A 20,271-nucleotide genomic window follows, 5' to 3' on the forward strand; every position below is an offset into this window, starting at 1 on the left:
GTGACACCCGTCTGCTGTTGGAAAGAGGCCTGAAACGCTGCAAGTCCTCGCTGCCAGCTCTGCATGTGGCTTGCCCTGCTTGGATGAATTATGGCTCAGCTCAGCTTTAATGAGGCTGCACAAAGCTGCTGGAGGTCAGCATGTGGTGAGCGACGGCCTGGAGGGTGGCTGGACACGGCTCCACGCTTCCCTGGCTGGCTCCTGGGTGCTTCTCTGCAAGGCAGCCAGGCTGGCTGTGGGGCCGAGCCCGTCACACTGTGGGGTGATGGCATGGTTGCATTTGGGTCTTTGCAACTTCCTCCTGTAGCTTTGCACTGCCGTGCCTCAGTTTCCCTGCCTGAAGACTGTCCAGGAAAGCTCTTCAGGCTCGTGGGCTGCCTTGGCGTAGCAGGTCTGACACATCCCAGAAGCTCCTGTTGATGCTTCATTTTCCAACCACTCCCAGAAGACAAGTGCAGATCTCTCAGTGGCTTTGCTAGTTGACTGCCTGCTGGAGTTGGCCTTTTCCAACGAGCATTTAGAGCCCACAGAGCAGGAGGTTTCCCGTGCTCGGCAATAAGGAGAAAACCAGCTTAACTTGGATTTCTGTCCTGCCACTGAGGAGCTGTGTTGCTGTTTAAAAGCCAGCTCACACGACCAGAAAAAAATGGTTGAAAAGGCGCAGGGGCGGCGTCCGGCGCGTGAATCCCGAACTGCGGCACCGCGGCCGGAGCCGGGCCTGGCCGGGAACAGATGGCTCCAGAGAGTGCTGACCTCAGCGCCTTGGCTCAGCACAGCCCCTTCACCCACCCTCACTCCTTGCTGTCCCAGCCACATCCCTCCTGTGCTCCTCCCGTCCAGATCCATCCCCAGCCCTGGGCAGGGATGGAGAACGCGTTGGCAGACCGAGCTCTGGGGTCACTGGAGGGGACACCAGCCCCATTGTGTCCAGGAAGCTGCTTCACTTAAAAAACAAGTTCATCCCTTCTTCCAGAGGACACCAAGCACGTCCTTGACTCCAGACCCACCACAGCCTCGCGGTTTCCATGCCCAGCCCTACAGCTCCAGCCTTGCCAGGGCTCTGCACTTGCCAAAGTCTTGCTCATGCTTGAAGGGTTGTGCAGGGTCAGATAGTGGTGCTGCAAGCCCAGATGTTTTCCCTCTGCTTGGGATGAATGGCTTTGGGACTGCACGAGCCCATTTCTCAGTGTAGGAGATGCAAACTCCAAGCAGCTGTTTCCAGGAGTTATTTAGGGATATGACAGCGGCAAATGAAGTTGTTGGCTGGTGATGGCTGGTTACGCCCCAGAAAAAAAGTGATTTCCTTCCTTCCTGGGAAATTTCCATTTCCAGCAGCTTTGTCTGCCTCATTCCCAACCTCTGGGGCAGCCCTGCTGGCACATGCCACCCCAGGGGGAGGAATTAACCCTGCAGGGATAAAACCATCCCTGTTTATTTTTGCTCCGTTAGTTACTGCGAGGGTAGGATGTGGTGGCAGCAGAGCTGTGCCAGATCGGAGCTGCACCAGATCCGTGCCAGGCATGCACCATGCACAGCACCATCCCTGTGACTTCTGTCCCACCTTTCTCCTTGCTCCACTCTCTGCTTTGGTTGCTTTTATGGCTGCTGGGATCCAAGATATCAGATCTGTGTGGTTGTTTAAGCACTGAAGCCCTGAATTCTCTGGGGGATGGAGCAGACAGGGGATTTGGGGAAGGAGGGGTGGCCCTGGCAGCTCAAGGTGGCACAGTGTGGAGGAAGATGATCTACACCTATATTTCCATCTTAAGTGAGACCCAACAGGACAGGGGCAGGAATAGGAGCACCTGGGCTCAGACCTTAATTTTTGACCAGACTTTTTGGGAAGGAGAGGTTGGCAGCCAGCATGAAGGACTGAGGTGGATGCAGTGCCGGGATGAGTGCAGGGCAGGGAAGGGGTGTAGGTCCATGGCCAAATCCCATTTGTCACAGGTGTCACCTGCACGACTCAGCTCTGGCAGAGGGACCTGTGGGCATCTGATGTCAGCTGCCTGTGGGGACAGCCCAAGAGGGCTGTGTCACCCAGATGCCACCCTGCCTTCCCAGGGACAGCTCTGGCTCTGTGCTGGCAGTGCACAGATGCAAGTCCTCTCCTTCCCCAAGCGCTGGCCCAGGATGGGTTAGAAACCTTACACGGATTTCTGCCAGGGACAGGAGGCTGATGCTGGGGTTTGCCTCGCAGAGCTGGAGATCCCAAAGTCTTGTGCTGCTCTCCTGGCTGGGGTGGGTGCTTTGAGCAGGGTCTGGGGTGCGGGTTTATGCTGGAGGTGGGGGTTCCCAGGAGCTCTGCAAGGCTGGAGTTGTGCAGAGCCAGAATGGAGAGGGCTGGGGCAGGATGTGGGGCTTTACCCCAGTTTAGGATGTGAGATGCCAGTGGGGTTGCAGTGGGCTCTGAGGAACCGGCATGGAGCCCAGGGCACTTCTCTGACTGGTGTTGGCCTGGGTGGGCCAGTGCAAACCTGGACAAACGTCAGGATCCCAACGTGATCTCCTTGCTCCCTCAGCCTGGCTGCCAGCGAGCTCTTCCCTGCAGGAGGTGGCTGCACACCAGGAGCTGTCAGAGCACCATGCCTTGCATTTATCAACCTGCTTGCAGAGCCTCCTGCAGGAGGAGATGCCAGGCAAAGGTAACGAGGCGATGGAGAAGCTGGCTGAGCTCCCTTTTGTGGGACTGTGCTGTGGTTAAGGGACCAGCTGGGCCACTCCCACAGCAGTGGGAAGGGGGAGGATGAAGGTGGGGAAAGGCACTTGGTGCCTCTGTTGTCCCCACCCAGCCCAAAAGCTGGGCAAAGAGGGCACAGCATCCCCTGAGAGAGTTGTGGGCTTCATCCTGGGGTGCCAGTGGTGCTCCTGTTTCAACCTGGACTTTTGTAGCCATCAGGGCACTTTTATTTATTTTTTTCTTTTTCTTTTCTTCTTTTTTTTTTTTTTAATATAAAAAGGCCATTGGGTGTTTAAATGGACAAATAAATTATTTTGATGATGCAGAACAGCCCCCCACAAGCTGCATCATGTGTCTGGTGACCCAGACCCAGCAGCAGGTTGGATTTGGAAACTCACTGCCTTCTCCCAGAAAAAAAAAAAAAATCTTGGGGGTTTTGTTTTTTAAGACATTGAAGGACTTTGCCAGGAAAACTGCAAAACTGCAGCTGGGCTCTCAGGGCAGTTGTTCACTGCGAGCCACTGGACCCAATGGAGAGGAGATGTGGCTGGGGGTCCTGGCATGAAAGTGTCACCACCAATCCTTGCACTCCACTGCTTGTCCCCACTTCCAGCTGTGCCCAGTGGTGGACCAGACTTGGGGTTGTCTCTGTCTCTGTGGGGGTTGGGCTGTGATGAGGATTAAATGTGCCACGGGGTGGGAATGCTGGGGAGCCAGGGATGTGATGGTGGAGCTGGGTATTGTCCCAGGATGGGGTTGCTGCGCTCTCCTCAATCCACCTGGAAGCTCTGCTGGGAAATATTTGCGAGCCAAGCCCCTCTGAGGGATCCAGTCCATGGAGCAGCCAGTCCTGGGAGAGATAAATGAAGACCCTGAGCTGCTGGAGGAGTAATAAAGGCACGAAAATGGCTCAGTGCTTCTGTGCCAGCCCCAAAGGACCAGATCCCCGGAAAACTGGTCCCACAGGTTCCATCACACAGATCATGAAGGCAGCAGAAAGGGTTAAATGCAGCCACTGCCTCCTTCAACCTTAAACCCAAGATCGGCCCTTTTGTGGAGCTGGGAGAAGAACTGGAGGTGTTGAGGACCTGTTGCCAACCCTTCGATCTCTCTTTGGGCAGGAGAGTGGACAGGACAGATCCTGCCTCAGAGATTTGGCTGAGCTCTCCTGCAGAGAGAGTGGGTGCTGCTTTACAGGGATTAAAACGCAGCCCTAGATGCATTTTTCCTTTTTTTTTTTTTTTTTTTTTTTGGGTACCTTTTCCACCCCCGAGGTACCCCAAGGGCACCCACAGCACCTGGGCAGAAGGTGGCCAGGCTGTCTCAGGGACCAGGGATGGTGTGTGGAGGTCCTGCATCAGGCAGCTCATGGCTAAGCACAGACAGGAGGTTTTTAGGCAAGTTGAAACCTCCTGCAAACAGCCTCTCCAAGCCCAGCAGCCACAGGGATGCTGTTGCAAGTGGCTGCAGTGCCAGCCTGGGTGGCAGACGCCCAACACCCAACCCGTTTGGGTGGCCCTGTCCCTGAGCCGGGCATCTGTCCCCGGGAAGGCAGAAGGGCAGTGCCTGGGCACGGGCACTGCTGGCACCCGGCTCCGTTGGAGAGGGCAAGCGCTCTTGGGGTGGTGCCCAGTGTTTTGGTGGCTCTGAGCCGGGACATGGGGAGGTTTGGGAGAATTTTCCCCCCACAGAGGGGACTGAGTTGAGCTCTGACTCCTGCCAGGTCCTGCCAGAGCCGTAGTCCCTGTGCCTGCAACCACTGGATGATTTTGGGGCACAGTGGGCACCAGCCAGGGACAAGGGGGCCCCTGCATGTCTCCCCCCTTCCTTTACTGTATCTCTCCCCTTTTCTACCCCCCACCCCATCCCGTCCCCCCGTCTAGCTGCTCTAAACCACCGCTGCGGGATCAGCTGATGCTTTAATACTGGCGACAGCTGGAGGATGCTGCTGCCTGCGGGGGCTTTGCTCAGTGTCCCCCCCTCCCTGTGACCGATGGGGACCCTGAGGCTGTCCCGCACCGGCCGGGGGGCACCACGGTGGGCAGCTGGCCACTCTCCACCAGTTCAATCAGCAAAGGGACGGAAGGCATTGGCGGGAGGGAATGAGTCCAACCGCATTCCTCCAGCGCTCACCGGGGCTGGGGACGGGCACTGCCCAGAGAGGGAGCCTGTGCCATTTCACCATGGCTTTTCCCTCCTGGAGATGGAGGAGAGAGGCGAAGGGAAAGAGGGGGTTTCACCCCCTTCTCTCCCCGGCCCCGCTGCCAGGAGAGGCGGGCCGGTTTCTGGAGGGAGGGCGGCCTGCCCCCCGTTCCCCCCGTTCCCCCCGTTCCCCCCGTTCCCCCCGTTCCCCCCCTTCCCCCGGGGCTGGCGGCCAGCCCCGAAGTTGCGGCGAGGCGGGAGGACACACGTCCTGTCCTTCCACCGCCCCCGGGCTCCCCCCAGCCTCCAGCCCCGCATCCCTCCCCCGCTCCTCCCGAGCGTCCCGCCCGGGCAGCCCCGCCGGTCCCGGGGCGGGGGGAGATGGCTGCCGGGGCTCGGAGATCGCCGAGACACCTGCTGCCACCGGGGCCCCCCCCGTGCACACCCGCTCCGCTCCCGCTCCCTCCTTCCCCCGCTCCCGTCCCTCCTCCAGCCGCCGCTGCAGAGCCGCCGCCGCCGCCGCCGCCGCCAAGGACGAGCCGGGACCGACGGCGGCCACCGGAGCGCCCCGCCAGCCGCGGCGGGGGCCCACCCTGCCCCCCGGGGCTGCCCCGCAGGAGGAGAAGCTTCGGAAGAACCCAGCCCCCGGTGGGACGAGCCCCGCCGGGGCCGCGGGGCATGTAGGCACCGAGCAGCGGCGGTCCCGTAAGTACCGGGCGGGCCGGGGGCACCGGGGCACGGCGGGCTCCGCTGCCGCCCCGCCACCGCCGCCAGCAACTTTTAGGGATGGGGCGGCTGTTTTTTATGGGGTGGGAGTTTTCCCTGCCCGTCTTCCCCTCCCTCAGCATCACCCCAGAGCTGCTGGTCCCCATCCCGGGCACGGGACAGAAATGTGCCTCAATCCTGACCGCTGTTCTGGGGGGTTCTGCGGGGAGTGGGTGGCAGGAAAAAAATTGAGGAGACCTCCCCGGGTGCCAGCAGCCCTGTGTCCCCCGCCGCCACCTTGCATAACCCAGCGGCAGGCAGGACACTTGGCGTTTATTTTTGGTTAATCCATATTCGACCTTTTTAAGCTGCGTTTCGGTGCGTCTGTGCGAGGGGCCCGCACCACCGCCCCGGCCCGCAGCCCCCGGCCCGCAACTGTTGCTGCCGGAGGTGCGGGAGAGGAAGGGGAGGGTGATGAGGAAGAGGAGGGTGATGCCGGGTGGTGATGGATGAAGGTTGAAAGGAGACGGTACTTGTCGAGGGCTGCCAGGGCTTCTCTGTCCCGAGTCATCCCCCCTGCATGGGGACAGGGATGGTGACGAGTTGTCTTTGAGGAGGTTTTGCTGCTTTCTCCCCTTCTGAGGGGCCTCACCGAGGTCTCCTTGCTCCACAGGGATGTCACCATTGGGGCAATGACAAACCCTGGCACATCCCGGTGCCCTCCTCTGTGCCCCATCTCCTCCCCAAATGGCTCCCATCAGGTTTGGCTGTGCTCTGTCCTTTCCGTCCATCAGCAGCAGTTCCCCATCCCCCGGCACAGGCTGCGTTTTCCCTCTGATTTCAGGCTCGAAGGTTTTTTTGGGGGGGACGTAAAGTTTCTCTTTCCTGAACGATATTTTGCATTTTGGAATTTTATTTTTCCCATTCCCGAGGTCAAAATATCTGCATGAGCTCTCATTCTCTTGGAGCAGGGAAAGGAGTGAGGGCAAAAAAGGAGGTTTAAAATGAGGAGCAAACTTTCCCTGTTGCATTAGAATGGCATTTCAGGGTCTGGTGAGAGGTGAGGATTCTATCGGTGCCTTTAGCACAAGGTTTCTGTGAGTTTGGTGCATCAGGGGAAGTTGTACCTAGGAAGGTGATTAACTGCTCAAAACTACCCCAAAGCAACAAAATACAAGTGCCAAAGCCACCAAGCAGCTTTGTGGTGTCCTCTGGTCCTTGGGGAGGCTGCCAGGAGGTGACATTGCTTTGCCCAGGCTCCTGGCCCTGGTCACCTTCCTCCTGACCCTGACTGGCCACCAGCCCTTCACCCAGCTGGAAAACCTCCCTTTTGGGAAGCTCTTTTCCCCAAGGGACCAATTCTGCAGTGTTTCCTACAAGGGGTTGGAAAATGTGGATTTTCTTTGAAGTTGGCAGGGGCTTTGCTCTGTTGTGCTGAGCCCAAGAGCAGCCCCAGCTCTGGCAGTAGCTCCGGCATGGGCTCGGTTTCTCCTCAGCCTCCACCACTTTCCTGCAATCTGTCATCCCCCCCAAAAAACCCCAAATTATCCTGTGCCCCTCTAGCTCAGTAGGAGAAACGACGGGCTGGAAACGCGTGGTGTTAGCTGGGCTGGAGGAGCTGGGTGCCCTTTGCCTCCCAAATTCGGCCATTTTGGAGCAGCCCCATCTACATCCTGCACATGGAGCCCGTGCCAGCCACAGCCTCTCTGGCTTTAAACCCCTCCACCCTTTTCTATGTCCACCAAAGGCTGTGGGGAGCCAGCCTGACTCTGCTGGCAGCAGGTCCTGGGAAGGTGGGAATTCCTTGCCCTGGTTGTCTCAGCCTGGCTGAAGGATGGGATGAGCCCATGCCCACCTCCCCTCTGCCGCTGCCACTGCATTCCAGCTGGGAGGGAGGGGGATATTTCCCACCTGCAGCTTGGTCCGTGGCAAAGCAGATTGCTCAGCCCTGTCCCAGTCACAGCCAGGAGCAGGGGGTGACAGAGAATGGCACCACCATTGGTCTGTGCCTGGATTACTCAGTACTGGAAGAGGCTCCGGAGCTTAGGCAAGAGCTGAGTTGAGGAAGAGGAGGATGAGGTCCTGGAGTAGGTGAGGTGCCAGGGCTGGCACAAGCAAACCCAATCAATCACCACAAGGGCCCAGAGTATATTTAAACGTCCTTGAGGAGGGCTCAGCCGGGCAGTGCTGCTGGCAGGGCGGTTCTGTTTGTTTTGGGTGGCGTGTTGCTCCCCTTCCTCTCTGCTCGGGTAGCTGATGCCGGATTCCCGATGAATTATTTATCACAGGACTAAAAATACTTGGGAATTCACAGTGAGGAGCAGGCAGTGCAGGCTGCCCTGGCACTGAGCTGGCCGTGCCGGAGCATGGGACGCTGCCAGCATGGCGTGACTCACCTGCTGCCCTCTCTGGCTGCAGCTTCGCTGTGGCGTCGTGGTTCCTGCAGCTCCACCAGCTGTGATGTGCGGTGGGGTGGGAGATGCAGTCAAGTAGAGTGAACCCCCTGCGTGGTGGTGGGTGCTGGGGGTGGATGATTCCCTGATGAAACTCAGCCAGTTCACAGAGATGCTGCCTGGTGAGCGTCAGTGCCCGGAGAGGTGCCCAAGACTTCCTGGCAGCCATGGGGTACAGGAGGGAAATGTGGGGTTTGTGTTCCCTGGAGGGAACAGCCCCAGTGCTCAAATCTGCGCCCAGCAGCTCTTGCAGGGTGCCCAGCCCAGCAGCTGTTGGGTTTAGATCCTGTATTTTCAGTCCAACACGCTGGCAATGTGTTTGCAGTGTGCTGAAGGGATGGCCGTGATGCGGCACGGAGGAGTGTTGGGGTGCAGGTCACTGGGGCAGCACAGACCCCAAAACCAGCCGGGACTCGGTGAGAGGAGCATCTGGCTGTGCTGGAGACACATTGAGTAACAGCAGCTTTTAATTGCAAGGGACGTTTCTCAGCACCAGCTGGCACCTTGCTGCATGAAGCAACACTGGGGTGTTGGGGACATAAGGTGCCACTGTGGAGCGCTGCTTGTCCCCCTCCCTGCTACCTGCTTGGCACAGGGGTGACTGCCCTGGGGGAAATGGGGCTCAGAGGGGCTTGGATACCCCATGGCACAGGTTGGTTTTGCTGGTGGTGTCTGAGCCGTGAACTCCAGCACGGGTGCATCACTGTGGGCAGGGATGTGTCCTGCTTCAGGGGACTGTCACCTCAACTGCTGCAGTGGGGAACTGGGGACCTGGCAGGGAGGATGTGCCCAAACAGCCCCTGAGAGTCTGGATTTGGGGTGCAGCCAGCACAGACACGGTGTGAAGGGTGTCCCATCGGGGTGGGCACTGCCAGCAGGGGACACACACTGAGGGTAAAGAGAGGAAGAAGGAAAGCTGAAGGATGCTGTGGAAAACTTGGAGGGAAAACTTGGAGAAATGGAGCCAGATAGGTGTATTGGTTGGGATTTTGTGGCAAAGGGGCTGAAGCAGGGTGATGGGCAGCAGACAGGCAGCAGGAGAGGCAGGGAACCAGCTACTTCAGTGACTGTGATTTGCAAAATCTCAACAAGCAGGGTGCAGAGCTCAAGGGCAAAGCCTTTGAATATTGAAGGTGGCTGTCTGCTGCAGAGAGAAGCACCAAAGAGCTGCCAGCCCCTCCTGGCATCCCTTGCAGCTGTCCCTGTCCCTGGCTGAAGGGATGGCATGGACCAGTGCAGCACTGGTGGCTTTTGAAGGGGTGGCAGGGCAGTGCAGGGAGACGGTGATGGGGAGATAAGGACAGGGTGGTGGTGGGAAGCAGGGACTGACTGTAAAGGGTTAGTGGTTGATAAGACTGGAGACGAGTGACACAGCACTGAGATGCACAGTGGATGGTGAGTACAACGCTGTGGTCCATTCCTTCAGCACATCCAGTGTCCATGGATGAGGGTCCCCTCGTTCCCTGGGGTCAACCCTCGATGGTGATGGCAGTGGGGAGGGCTGGGGTGAGTGGGCTGGGGTGCAGGTGTGAGGCTGGATGCGAGGGGCCGTGTGCTGTGCTGGCAGGGACACGCTGGTGGACATGGGCAGAGCGCCGGCGCACGCTCTGCTACTGTGGATGGTGCTGGGCTGCTGCTGGGCCGCCTTCACGGACATCCTGCTGCCCGGCGCTGAGGAGCCGGTGGTCAACGTGGCCGTGGTGTTCGGGGGCACGTCCTACCCCCTGCACGTCCGCTCCCGCCTGAGCCCCCAGAGCTTCCTGGACATGCCCCTGGAGATCCACCCCATCACCGTTGTCGTCAACAACACCAACCCCAGCACCCTCCTCACCCAGATCTGCGACATCCTCGCCGGCCACAAGATCCACGGCATCGTCTTCGAAGACAACGTGGGCACGGAGGCTGTGGCCCAGATCCTTGACTTCATCTCCTCCCAGACCCAGGTCCCCATCATCAGCATCAGTGGTGGGTCTGCAGTGGTCCTGACCCCGAAGGTGAGGTGCTCAGTATTTCCAGGGGGGATGAGAGAAATGAGGAACTGTTAGAGTGGGGTAGGTATGGGGTGTGGAATGCTGGAGGACAGAGGAGCTGCTGGACCGCAGCTTTGGAATCGGGAGCAGGAATGGTGTATCAGTGTCTGTGGCAGTGTTGCTGACTGGGGTGGTGGGACATGGTGGGGACTTCAAGGAGGGGCCCTGTTAATGGGATATGGGAGAGGACCTCAATGCCCATGGCCTTCCCTGGTGTGCTGCTCTGTGCCCACCATAGGACGCTGTGTTGGTGGCACTGCGGCTGCTGGGGCAGCAGCAGGGTTATCACAACCTTATCTTCCTCCCGCCCTGCTGGGGCTGGGTCCAGCCCTGGAATGGCTGTGTGGGCAGCATGGAGAAGCCTTGCTCAGCTGTGGTGGTGATCCCAGATGCACCACGGCTGACACAGGATTTCTGTCTTCTCTGCTCCTCACTGAATCAGACACTGTCAGTTACTGTCACCTGCTTGCTGGGAACTGCTGGCAGCAGGGAGAGCTGGAGGGTCCTGGATGTGGAGATCTGGGTTATCTCCTCATGGCAGCTCATCCCAGCCTGATCAGCCTGGGTGCTGGAGTGGTTTCAGTGCTTGCTCTGTCCTGTGGCTGGCGATCCCGCCCTTCTTCAGGGAGCAGGTTTTGTGCTTTTCTTGCATAGCGGTTTGGGGTCCAATCCCCTTGGATTGCACCCCCACAGCCCTGCCTGTACTCACTGGTGCTCATGGAGCACCTCAAGCTCATTGTGGAGGGTGGCAGTGGGCTCTGGTTGATGCAGTGAACTCAGGTGGGTGTAGAGGGTTCAGATGGAGCCCAGACCAATGGAAAAATATCCATGGCTTTGCAGTCCGGGTGATTTTCTGCAGCTTTCTCCAGGGGTTGCATATTTTGGGGCCAGTGAGGGATCTATCTCCTCCTCCCTGTTTAGGATGCTCTGGGTCTCACCCCAGACTACTTCTCTGGAGGTGGAGAGGGTCTGGGTGGTGAAACCTGCTGCCTGCACGTGACCTTCAGCAACTGCCATTCCCTGAATCATTTAAGACAGAATCAGACCAATTAAGGTTTGCTAATGAGAGGCCAGATGGCCAGGGAGGTAGAGCGGGAGGGAAGGAGTCATAGAGGCTCTGGCTGCAGGTAGTGAGATGGAGCAGGGATGGGATTTATGCTCCTGGCAGAGCTCTCACCCACCTCCTTCTCCTGCTTTAAGAAGAAATTGATGATCTCCTTTGAAGGACGGAGAAATTTTTGATCAATATGTTAAGAAATGGATGTGAGGCTGCAGGAGTTGACCCTTTGCATGGGGTAAAGTTCTTTGGAGGAGTATTAGTCTGATTTTGGGTGTCTCCAGCCCATGGACCACACCGGTTCACGGCCATCTCGAACTTTTCATGATGGCAAATTCAAGGAGGCTTGCATGGGTGCATGAGACCTGGATCATGATGCCAGAGCAGCCCCTGACCCCTCTCCTCCCTCAGGAGCCTGGATCAGCTTTCCTGCAGTTGGGTGTCTCCATCGAGCAGCAAATCCAGGTGATCTTCAAGGTGCTGGAGGAATACGACTGGGGCTCCTTTGCCGTCATCACCAGCCTCTACCCAGGCTACAACATCTTCCTGGATGTCATCCGCTCCTTCACGGATGCCAGCTACTTTGGCTGGGAGCTGCAGGAGGTGCTCACCTTTGAGATGAGCCAGGAGCAGAGCAGCTCCAGGACGCAGCGGCTCTTGCGCCAGATTGATGCCCAGGTCCTCATTGTTTACTGCTCCCGAGAGGAGGCCGAGTATCTCTTCTCCATGGCAGAGCAAGCTGGGCTTGTGGGGCCAGGATACATCTGGATCGTGCCCAGCATGACAGTGGGCAACATGGAGGTGCCGCCCTCCTCCTTCCCCGTTGGCCTCATCAGCGTGGTGACGGAGAGCTGGAAGCTGAGCCTGCGGCAGAAGGTGCGGGACGGCGTGGCCATCATTGCCATGGGGGCAGCCAGCTTCTTCCGTGCCCATGGCTACCTCCCAGAGGTGGGGCGGGACTGCTGGACCCCCACCAGGGCCACCACCACCAACACAAGCTTCTACCGGTGAGGATCGGGGACCCTGGGTGGGTGTAAAATGGGAGGAGCGGGGAAAAGGTGAGGGAAAGCGCAGGGTAGGAGGAGGGTGGAGCTGGCAAGCAGCAAGGATGGTGCTCACTGAGGGCTACAGCTGTTAGTCCATGTCTCTCAGCTGGGATTCTCCTGGAGCATCTCCCCCGAGATGTCCCAGCATCTCCCTTGCCTTTTCCCATGTTTCTTGGTGACTCAGGACCCCTGGGGGTCTCAGGGGGGCTATCACAGCTCTGTGGCACCTCAGGGCTGCTCTGGCAGTCTGTGCATGCTCAGCCCTGCAGTGGGCCATCATCCTTGGTGCCTCCTTGCTAGAAGGGCTTTCTCCAGCTCCTCTCTGCCCCTTGCATGGGGGTTAAAGCTGGTCCCCAGCTCTCAGCCACACATGTCTCCATGTGGCAGCCTGGCTGAAGGTGGAGGAGGAGGAGGAGGAGGAGGGCTGCACAGTGCAGGGCTGCACAGCCAATCGCTTACAGGCTCTGTGTCCCACCAGGCACCTTCTGAATGTGACATGGGAGCACAGGGACTTCTCCTTCAATGAAGGTGGCTACTTGGTCAAGCCCACCATGGTGGTGATCACGCTCAACCAGCACCGGCTCTGGGAGATGGTAGGACCCCCAGGCCCCCTGAGATGAGCACACTGTGGGGTGGCTGGGCAGGGGGAGCCTGGGGCCACGCACAGCCCGGGGTCCCGTCCTGGGGTGGATTGTACCATGCAAAACCCAAAAGTACCACGGCTGACCCCAAAAGTACCCACGGTGCCATGGTGGGGGGTTGCAGCAATGATGAGCACCAAAGCTCTGGCAGGAGTTGTCAGTTTTTCCTTGCAATTTGGCTGATAAGTTAAAAAAAAGTCAAAAATGCAGATGCCCACTTCTGGAGAACAGCAGCCAAACATCTAGACCGGAAACAAGATGCATGGAGGGTTTTTTTGTAGTTTGGAAGTATTTTAGGTAAAGTTTGGCCAGGTTTATGCTCACCCAAGTGTGAAGCTTGGGGCTCAGGAGGAAGCACCTCACCCCATGGTCCAGGGGTGTGTGGGGAAAGGGATGCTGAGATGGGGCTCCCAAGGAATAAGCCCCAAAGGTGGGAGGATGGACATGAGATCATGTGTGACCCCCATAGCCCTCGCTGGGGTGACCATGTGCTCTCCCCTGGGGGCAGGTGGGCAAGTGGGAGAAAGGCATCATCCACATGAAGTACCCGGTGTGGCCCCGCTACGGCTCCTTCATGCAGCCCGTGGTCGACAACCGCCACCTGACAGTGGCCACGTTGGAGGAGAGACCCTTTGTCATCGTGGAGAACACGGACCCCAGCACGGGGGTCTGCGTGCGCAACACCGTGCCCTGCCGCAAGCAGACCAACTCCTCCCAGAGGTGGGCAGGGACGTGGAGCTCGGCAATTCTGGCCACCACTCCCTTGACACGTGGTGCTCAGAGTGCTCAGAGCATCTCTGTTTGGTCCAACCCATTTTTCCTGGTGTGTTTCCAGTGGTGATGGCCTTGTGGATCCCTACACTAAGCTGTGCTGCAAAGGTTTCTGCATCGACATCCTGAAGAAGCTGGCCAAGGCAGTGAAGTTCTCCTATGACCTCTACCTGGTGACCAACGGCAAACACGGCAAGATCGTCCGTGGGGTGTGGAACGGCATGATTGGTGAGGTAGGAATGGGCATGGCTCAGACCCCACTCCAACACTCCCTGCAGGGCACCACTCACCCCTGACCTGGGGCTTTCCTGGTGAAGATGGGGCTTGTGGTGGGACTGTAGGCAGGGCGCAGCTTGGCATGAGCTCCTCCCTGGAGGAGCCATCAGATGAACACTTACAACCCCACAGCACAGAGTGTCTGTGCCACTGCTCACTTAGGAATCCAATATTTATTTTTTAAAAGGCAGAAATTAAGGCTGGAAATGCTGGAGATGAGGAAATGCCTGGGAAAGTGGTCTGGGTCCTTCTGCTCGTCCCTCTGCCCATCCCAAGCTGACCTGCCCCTTTTCCAGGTGTACTACAAGCGTGCAGACATGGCCATCGGCTCCCTCACCATCAACGAGGAGCGGTCCGAGATCGTGGATTTCTCCGTGCCCTTTGTGGAGACGGGCATCAGCGTCATGGTGGCCCGGAGCAACGGCACCGTGTCCCCCTCTGCTTTCCTGGGTGAGCCCTGGGCCCCCCTGTCTTCCTGCAGGTTCATCCCGTGCTTCCTGCAAATGCAAGTTGGAAATACCATTCCGTTTTAACAACTTTCAAGGAAAAAAAGCCTAAGTCATAAAGGAAGGAGATTGTGCTGTTGGCTTTGGGGCTTCTTCCTTCCCTGCCTGAATAATCCTTTTATTATGGAGATGGAGGCTGGAGATTGAGGCTGGGCTCAGTGGTTTTCTCCTCTCCATTTTTTGTGTGGAGGAGGGAGGATGGGGAGTGGAAGGATTTGCCAGCTTGCTTTGCCAGCTCTGCTTTGGGGACCCATCTCTACCACCGTCACCAGGGACAGAGGTTAAGCCAAGTGTAGGAAACTGCCAGTGCTAAAAGTTTTATTTAATGAGTTTCACACCAGCAAAACTGCAGCCTAGGAAGGGGAGTATGGGCAATGTCATCAAGAAATTCAGCTCGGGCAGGGCTCTCTGCTCTCAGCAAGGACACAGCAGCAATGTCCCAGCTCAGCTGGCCCTGGGCTCTTGTGTGGGGAGGGTGCAGGTGGGTGCTAGGGATGCCACAGAAGGTGGGACCATCAGCCTGGGCATATCCTCGTCATCCTGTGACCCACACACCATGAAGCCCAGACTCCCACAGAAGCAGGGTCACCTTCACCAGCCCCAGGGACAGACAGAGCATCCCACCCTGGTTTGGCAGGGCGGGGGTCTGCTGTCCCCATGTCCCCGTGTCTCCTGCCTCTGCGCTAGTGAGCCACATCCCCATCAGGGGAGGACTCTCCTCTCTGACAGCGAAGGACGTGCTGATAAATGGACTTCGGTGGCCACACGTTGACTGCTCGGATGCATCCCCAGTGCTCCTGCTGCTCCATCCCACATCACCTCGGGCAGGCCAGGGGTCATTGCCTGTCCCACTCACGGGGGGCTCTCCCCAGAGCTGAGCAGGGCTGCGGAGCTGGTTCTGTGCCTGATGCAGGCACAGCTCTGTGGCCAGAACTATCATGGGGTTCCCATGAGAAACCCTCCTGCAGTGACCCTGGAGATGGGCAGCATTTTGTAAAGATCTCCCTGTTGGTGAGAACCTGATTTGGTCTAGGCAGGGAAGCATGGCTGCATCCCCTAGCTCTGCAGCTACCCCCTTCCCTCCTTATTCCCTGTGGAGCTGCTTGGCCATGGTGCTGCCAACCTCCAACTCCTCTCCAAGAAGGGGCAACATTCAGGATGAGCCCCATCTATCCAGGAGGGCTCCTAGCAGTCCTCAGAGGACCAGGGATTCCTTGGCGGCTCACAAAGTTCTCCTTGCTTTGCAGAGCCTTACAGCCCAGCCGTGTGGGTCATGATGTTTGTCATGTGCCTCACTGTGGTGGCCATCACCGTCTTTGTGTTCGAGTACTTCAGCCCCGTTGGCTACAACCAGAATCTCACCAGTGGCAAGAGTGAGTGGGAAGGTGGGAGCTGGGAGCGGGGGGACACGTCCCTGGCTGGGCTGACAACTCTCCCCTCTGTTCCCTGTCCCTGCAGGGCCGGGAGGTCCCTCCTTCACCATCGGCAAGTCCGTGTGGTTGCTGTGGGCTCTGGTCTTCAACAACTCAGTCCCCATCGAGAACCCCAAGGGCACCACCAGCAAGATCATGGTGCTCATCTGGGCCTTCTTCGCCGTCATTTTCCTCGCCAGCTACACGGCCAACCTGGCCGCCTTCATGATCCAGGAGCAGTACATTGACACTGTGTCGGGGCTGAGTGACAGGAAGGTGATCATTGGGGCGGGAACCCTAAAAAATCCCTAAAAAAACCCCTTCTTTTTGAAGTTACTGGCAGTGACGTGTGTGGAGTCGGCTGGGCATGAGTGCATGAGTAGAGGGTTGGCTGCGGGGAGGGGACATGCTAGGGACATGGAAAGACATGGGCACCGTGTGATGCCACTCCCTGGGGCTCCCCATTGCAGTTCCAGAGGCCACAGGAGCAGTACCCACCCTTCCGCTTTGGCACTGTCCCCAACGGCAGCACCGAGAGGAACATCCGCAGCAACTACCCCGACATGCACACCCACATGGTCAAGTACAACCAGCGCTCTGTGGAGGACGCCCTCACCAGCCTCAAAATGGGGTACGGCTCCCTGAGATGGGGTATGACCCCCCCAGATGGGGTATGGCTCCCTGAGATGGGGTATGACCCCCCCAGATGGGGTATGGCTCTCAGAGCTCCTCCAAATTACATACAGCACCCCAGATAACTATGGCTCCCTGGAACTGGGTACAGGACTTCCCAGATGGAGAAGGGATTTCTCAGCTGGGGTACAACCCCCCCAGAAGTTGGATGTGAGCCCCCCCAGGCTGGGTACAGCTCTCCCAGACAGGGTATGACTCTGTGCATCTTCTCTGGATGAAGTACAGCACCCCCAAACACGGCACAACCTGCTGCAGAGAGGGTACAGCTTCATACAGCTGCCCTCAAAAGGGATGCAGCTCCCCCCAGATGGGGCATGGCTCCCCCAGAGTCAGGTAAATCCCCTCCAAGCGTGGTTACAGCACTCCAGCATGGGTCAGGGACCCCAAGAGCACACAGAACTCCCTCCAGATGGGCTACAGCTTTCTGAAAGGGATAGAGCCCCCCACATAGGCACAGATCTCCCCCATTAACAGGCTTTCAGACCCCCCCTCACCCTTCCTCCTTTGGTGGGGCAGGAAGCTGGATGCCTTCATCTACGACGCGGCGGTGCTCAACTACATGGCAGGCAAGGACGAGGGCTGCAAGCTGGTGACCATCGGCAGTGGGAAGGTGTTTGCCACCACGGGCTACGGCATCGCCCTGCAGAAGGACTCGCGCTGGAAACGAGCCATTGACTTGGCCCTGCTCCAGTTCCTGGGAGACGGTGGGTGTTTGTGTGAGCTCCTCCTCAGCCCTGTCCCCATCCTCACCCCACCCCTGCCCTGCAGACCAACCCAGGGAACAGGGCTTTGGTTCTCAGCAGCCTTCACAGCTGACATCCTCATGGCAGGATGGCACTGAGGGGCTTCACCAGCTCCTTTCAGGGGATATGAAATCCTCTCGATGTTGTGCGCATCATTCTCTCTGGGGTTGTAAAATCCTGGAGATGGCTGCGCACAACATTTGAGGGTCTTGGGAAGAGGACAGTAAGCATGGCTGGCTGGCTCATGGGTGGGGAACAGAGTAAGGAGAGGACCCTGGAGAAGGACAAGTGACTGGTGGGATTCTCAGGCCAGTGGCAGCAGCAGCATTAGGTGATTCCAGCTCCAGAAGCTCAGGGGTCTCTTTATCCTCCTCCACCCACAGTGGGGTGGAAAGGGGCAGGGATGTGCTAGGGAAGATAATTCCCAGGGGTGGATTTTCACCCCTTGCACTGTTATGCATGTCCCAGGTGAGACCCAGAAGCTGGAGACAGTTTGGCTATCAGGGATCTGCCAAAATGAGAAGAATGAGGTGATGAGCAGCAAGCTGGACATTGACAACATGGCTGGGGTTTTCTACATGCTGCTGGTGGCCATGGGGCTGAGCCTGCTGGTCTTCGCTTGGGAGCACCTCGTCTACTGGAAGCTGCGTCATTCCGTCCCCAAGTCCCACAAGCTTGACTTCCTCCTGGCCATCAGCAGGGTGAGGGATGCTGACAGGGGCTTTTGAGGGACCCAAATGTCCTCACGTGGTGTCACAGAGATGGACACGGCTTGGTGGGCATTGTCTTTTGACCTGCATGGGAAGGACTGGAGATGTTCTTGTTGATATGAGGTCTTGGTGAGAAAAGCCAGCTTTTGGGGAAAGGGCTCAGTCCTGGGAATGACCCCACATCCTTATCAGCAACCCTGGGGAAAGGGATGATAGAGGACAGTGTCACCCACGTTGACAAGTTGTGGGGATCCTGGGGAGGGGGCATCAGTGCTCTGAAGCTACTTCAGGCTCAGCAGCACGAATTCAGCTCAGCAGGGTGGGCTCAGGGGGGCAGGACCCCACTGACCTTGGGGTCAGTGATAATGGGGGAATCCCCATTTCTCCCCACAGGGCATCTACAGCTGCTTCAATGGAGTGCAGACCCTGTCGAGCCCCGGGCGGGCGCCCACACCCGATGTCACCTCCAGCTCAGCCCAGGCCAATGTGCTGAAAATGCTGCAGGCGGCCAAGGAGATGGTGACCACGGCCAGCGTGGGCGGCTCACTGGAGCAGGCCACCCGCACCATCGAGGACTGGAGCAACCGCAGCGAGCGCCTCCAGACCACCTTCTCCCTGAGGACACCTCAGCTCGTGGTGCAGAACAGCACCGGCGCACACCGGGGGCCCCCCTCCGGCCCGCACCCTGCCGAGAGGCTGGGGAGAGCCTACGCGCCCAAGGGTGCTCCCCTGGGGCTGCCGCTGCCCCAGCCCATCCCCGTGGACTCCCGTCTGCACGGAGAGGAGAACTGGAGAGGGGAAAACGAGCACCCCCACCTGCTACACCCCCTGAAGTTTCGGGGCAGCTGTGTAGGGGATGAAGCCCTCACAGGTTTCCCCCACCTCCTGGTGAAGACTTCCCCAGGAGGGGATTACGGGGAGCAGATGCTGGTGGGGAACCATGTCGGGGCTCCCCTCCCGCCCCCCACATCCCCCAGGGACCTCCCACCACCGGACATCTACAGGGAGCACAAGCGGCCGTCGGGACGGGGGGACCGGCTGCAAAGCAACGCGCTGCTGCAGAGGGACGGGGCACACGGGGGCTCAGGGACTGTGCCCCGGCTGCTCTCGGCGGCGGAGAAGAAGCGGGAGGCGGGCAGCGCCTTCCTGCCTCCATCCTGCTCTCGCGGAGCCTTCCCCAAAATCACCAGGACTTGCAGATCCGGGGGCGAGGCGGCGCGGCCGGAGGCGGCGGGGATGGAGCGGGACAAGCTGAGCCGGTGGGCGAGCTCGGCCGGGGCTCCCGGGGGGCTGCGGCGCTGCGGGGCCGCCCGCACCGACCTGCCCGACCTCTTCCCCGAAGCCGAGCCCGGCCACGGCTGCGGCTCCCGCTGCCCGCAGCCCGCTGCCCGGCTGCCGTCCTACCGGGAGGCTTGCCGGCAAAAGCCCCGCTCCGCCTTCACCGTGCCGCCGTGCGCTGCGCACCCCTGCGGGAACTCCAACCTGCCCCTCCACGCCAGACGCGGCTGGCGGGGCTCCCGGGAGCACCCCGGGGTGCAGCGCTGGGAGCGGGGCTCCCGGGAGCACCCCGGGGTGCAGCGCTGGGAGCGGGGCTCCCGGGAGCACCCCGGGGTGCAGCGCTGGGAGCGGGGCTCCGGCCGCTGGGACGGTGCCTGCAGAGACTGCGGGAGGCGCGGGGAGCTGGTCTGGCTGCGGGCGGTGGCGGCGGACAGGAGGGACCCGCCGGTGCCCCGAGGGGTGGCCCGAGGGGTGGCGAGTCCCTGCGCCGGCGGCTCCTGGCGGCGGGTCTCCAGCCTGGAGTCGGAGGTGTGATGGGGGGACAGGGGGGTGTCCGCACCCCTCTGCCTGCCCTTTGCCCGGGTATCCCCACGGGCCAGCCAGCGGCTCCCGGCCGGGCTCCGGCCTCCCGGCGTCCCGCACCGCCGGCAGCGGGATGCTCCAAGCGGCTCGGCGGGTCCCGGTGCGCTCTTTGGGGGGAATCGGAGGAGCCTGGCAAGGGCTGGTACATGCTGGGTCAAGTTCTCCCTACAGGCGGGGCTGGCATCGGGAACGCCAAATGCATCGCCGCCGTTTCGCCGTCACGGTTTGGTTTCATTCAAAGGACTCGAAACGCCATGTCCAGGTCAATAAAAAGACATTTTCAGCTGCCTGGGGACCCTCCTTCCACCCTCCGGGGCTGCCCTTGGCATCGTGGATTCCCATAAATATTCGTTGTCCTGTGCACCCCCGCCCCGTCCGTGTCCCGTTACTGCTGAGCCGCGGCACAGGCGGGAAAGATGGAAAAGGAAAATGGCAACTGCTCTGAGGGTTTAATTAGGGTTTAATTAGGAGCCGTCAGCCTGTGCAGCGGCTGGAGCCGAGCACTGGAGCCGGGGTTCATGCCCCCTGCTCAGGCTTTGGGGTGCC

General features: G+C 59.3%; 1 protein-coding gene across 1 annotated transcript; it reads left to right on the top strand.

Annotated features, from left to right (window-relative positions):
• Positions 1–5,110: 5,110 nt before the first annotated feature.
• Positions 5,111–20,013, top strand: GRIN2C (glutamate ionotropic receptor NMDA type subunit 2C). Its single transcript, XM_030287716.4, has 13 exons — positions 5,111–5,527; positions 9,548–9,974; positions 11,479–12,074; positions 12,592–12,706; positions 13,263–13,474; positions 13,590–13,758; positions 14,098–14,251; positions 15,555–15,680; positions 15,766–15,995; positions 16,190–16,350; positions 16,929–17,116; positions 17,624–17,856; positions 18,259–20,013. The coding sequence occupies exons 2-13, from the start codon at positions 9,564–9,566 to the stop codon at positions 19,675–19,677; spliced, it is 4,014 nt and encodes a 1,337-aa protein (XP_030143576.4). The 5' UTR covers positions 5,111–5,527; positions 9,548–9,563; the 3' UTR covers positions 19,678–20,013.
• Positions 20,014–20,271: the final 258 nt, after the last annotated feature.

Source organism: Taeniopygia guttata, chromosome 18 (assembly GCF_048771995.1).
Source record: "Taeniopygia guttata chromosome 18, bTaeGut7.mat, whole genome shotgun sequence".
In the NCBI taxonomy this organism is placed as follows: domain Eukaryota; kingdom Metazoa; phylum Chordata; class Aves; order Passeriformes; family Estrildidae; genus Taeniopygia; species Taeniopygia guttata.

Coding starts and splice junctions, on each gene's coding strand:
- GRIN2C (XM_030287716.4), top strand. CDS start 9,564: ATGGGCAGAGCGCCGGCGCACGCTCTGCTACTGTGGATGGTGCTGGGC. Junction 13,759..14,097: donor GGAACGGCATGATTGGTGAG/GTAGGAATGGGC, acceptor CCCCTTTTCCAG/GTGTACTACAAGCGTGCAGA. Junction 17,857..18,258: donor TCCTCCTGGCCATCAGCAGG/GTGAGGGATGCT, acceptor TTCTCCCCACAG/GGCATCTACAGCTGCTTCAA.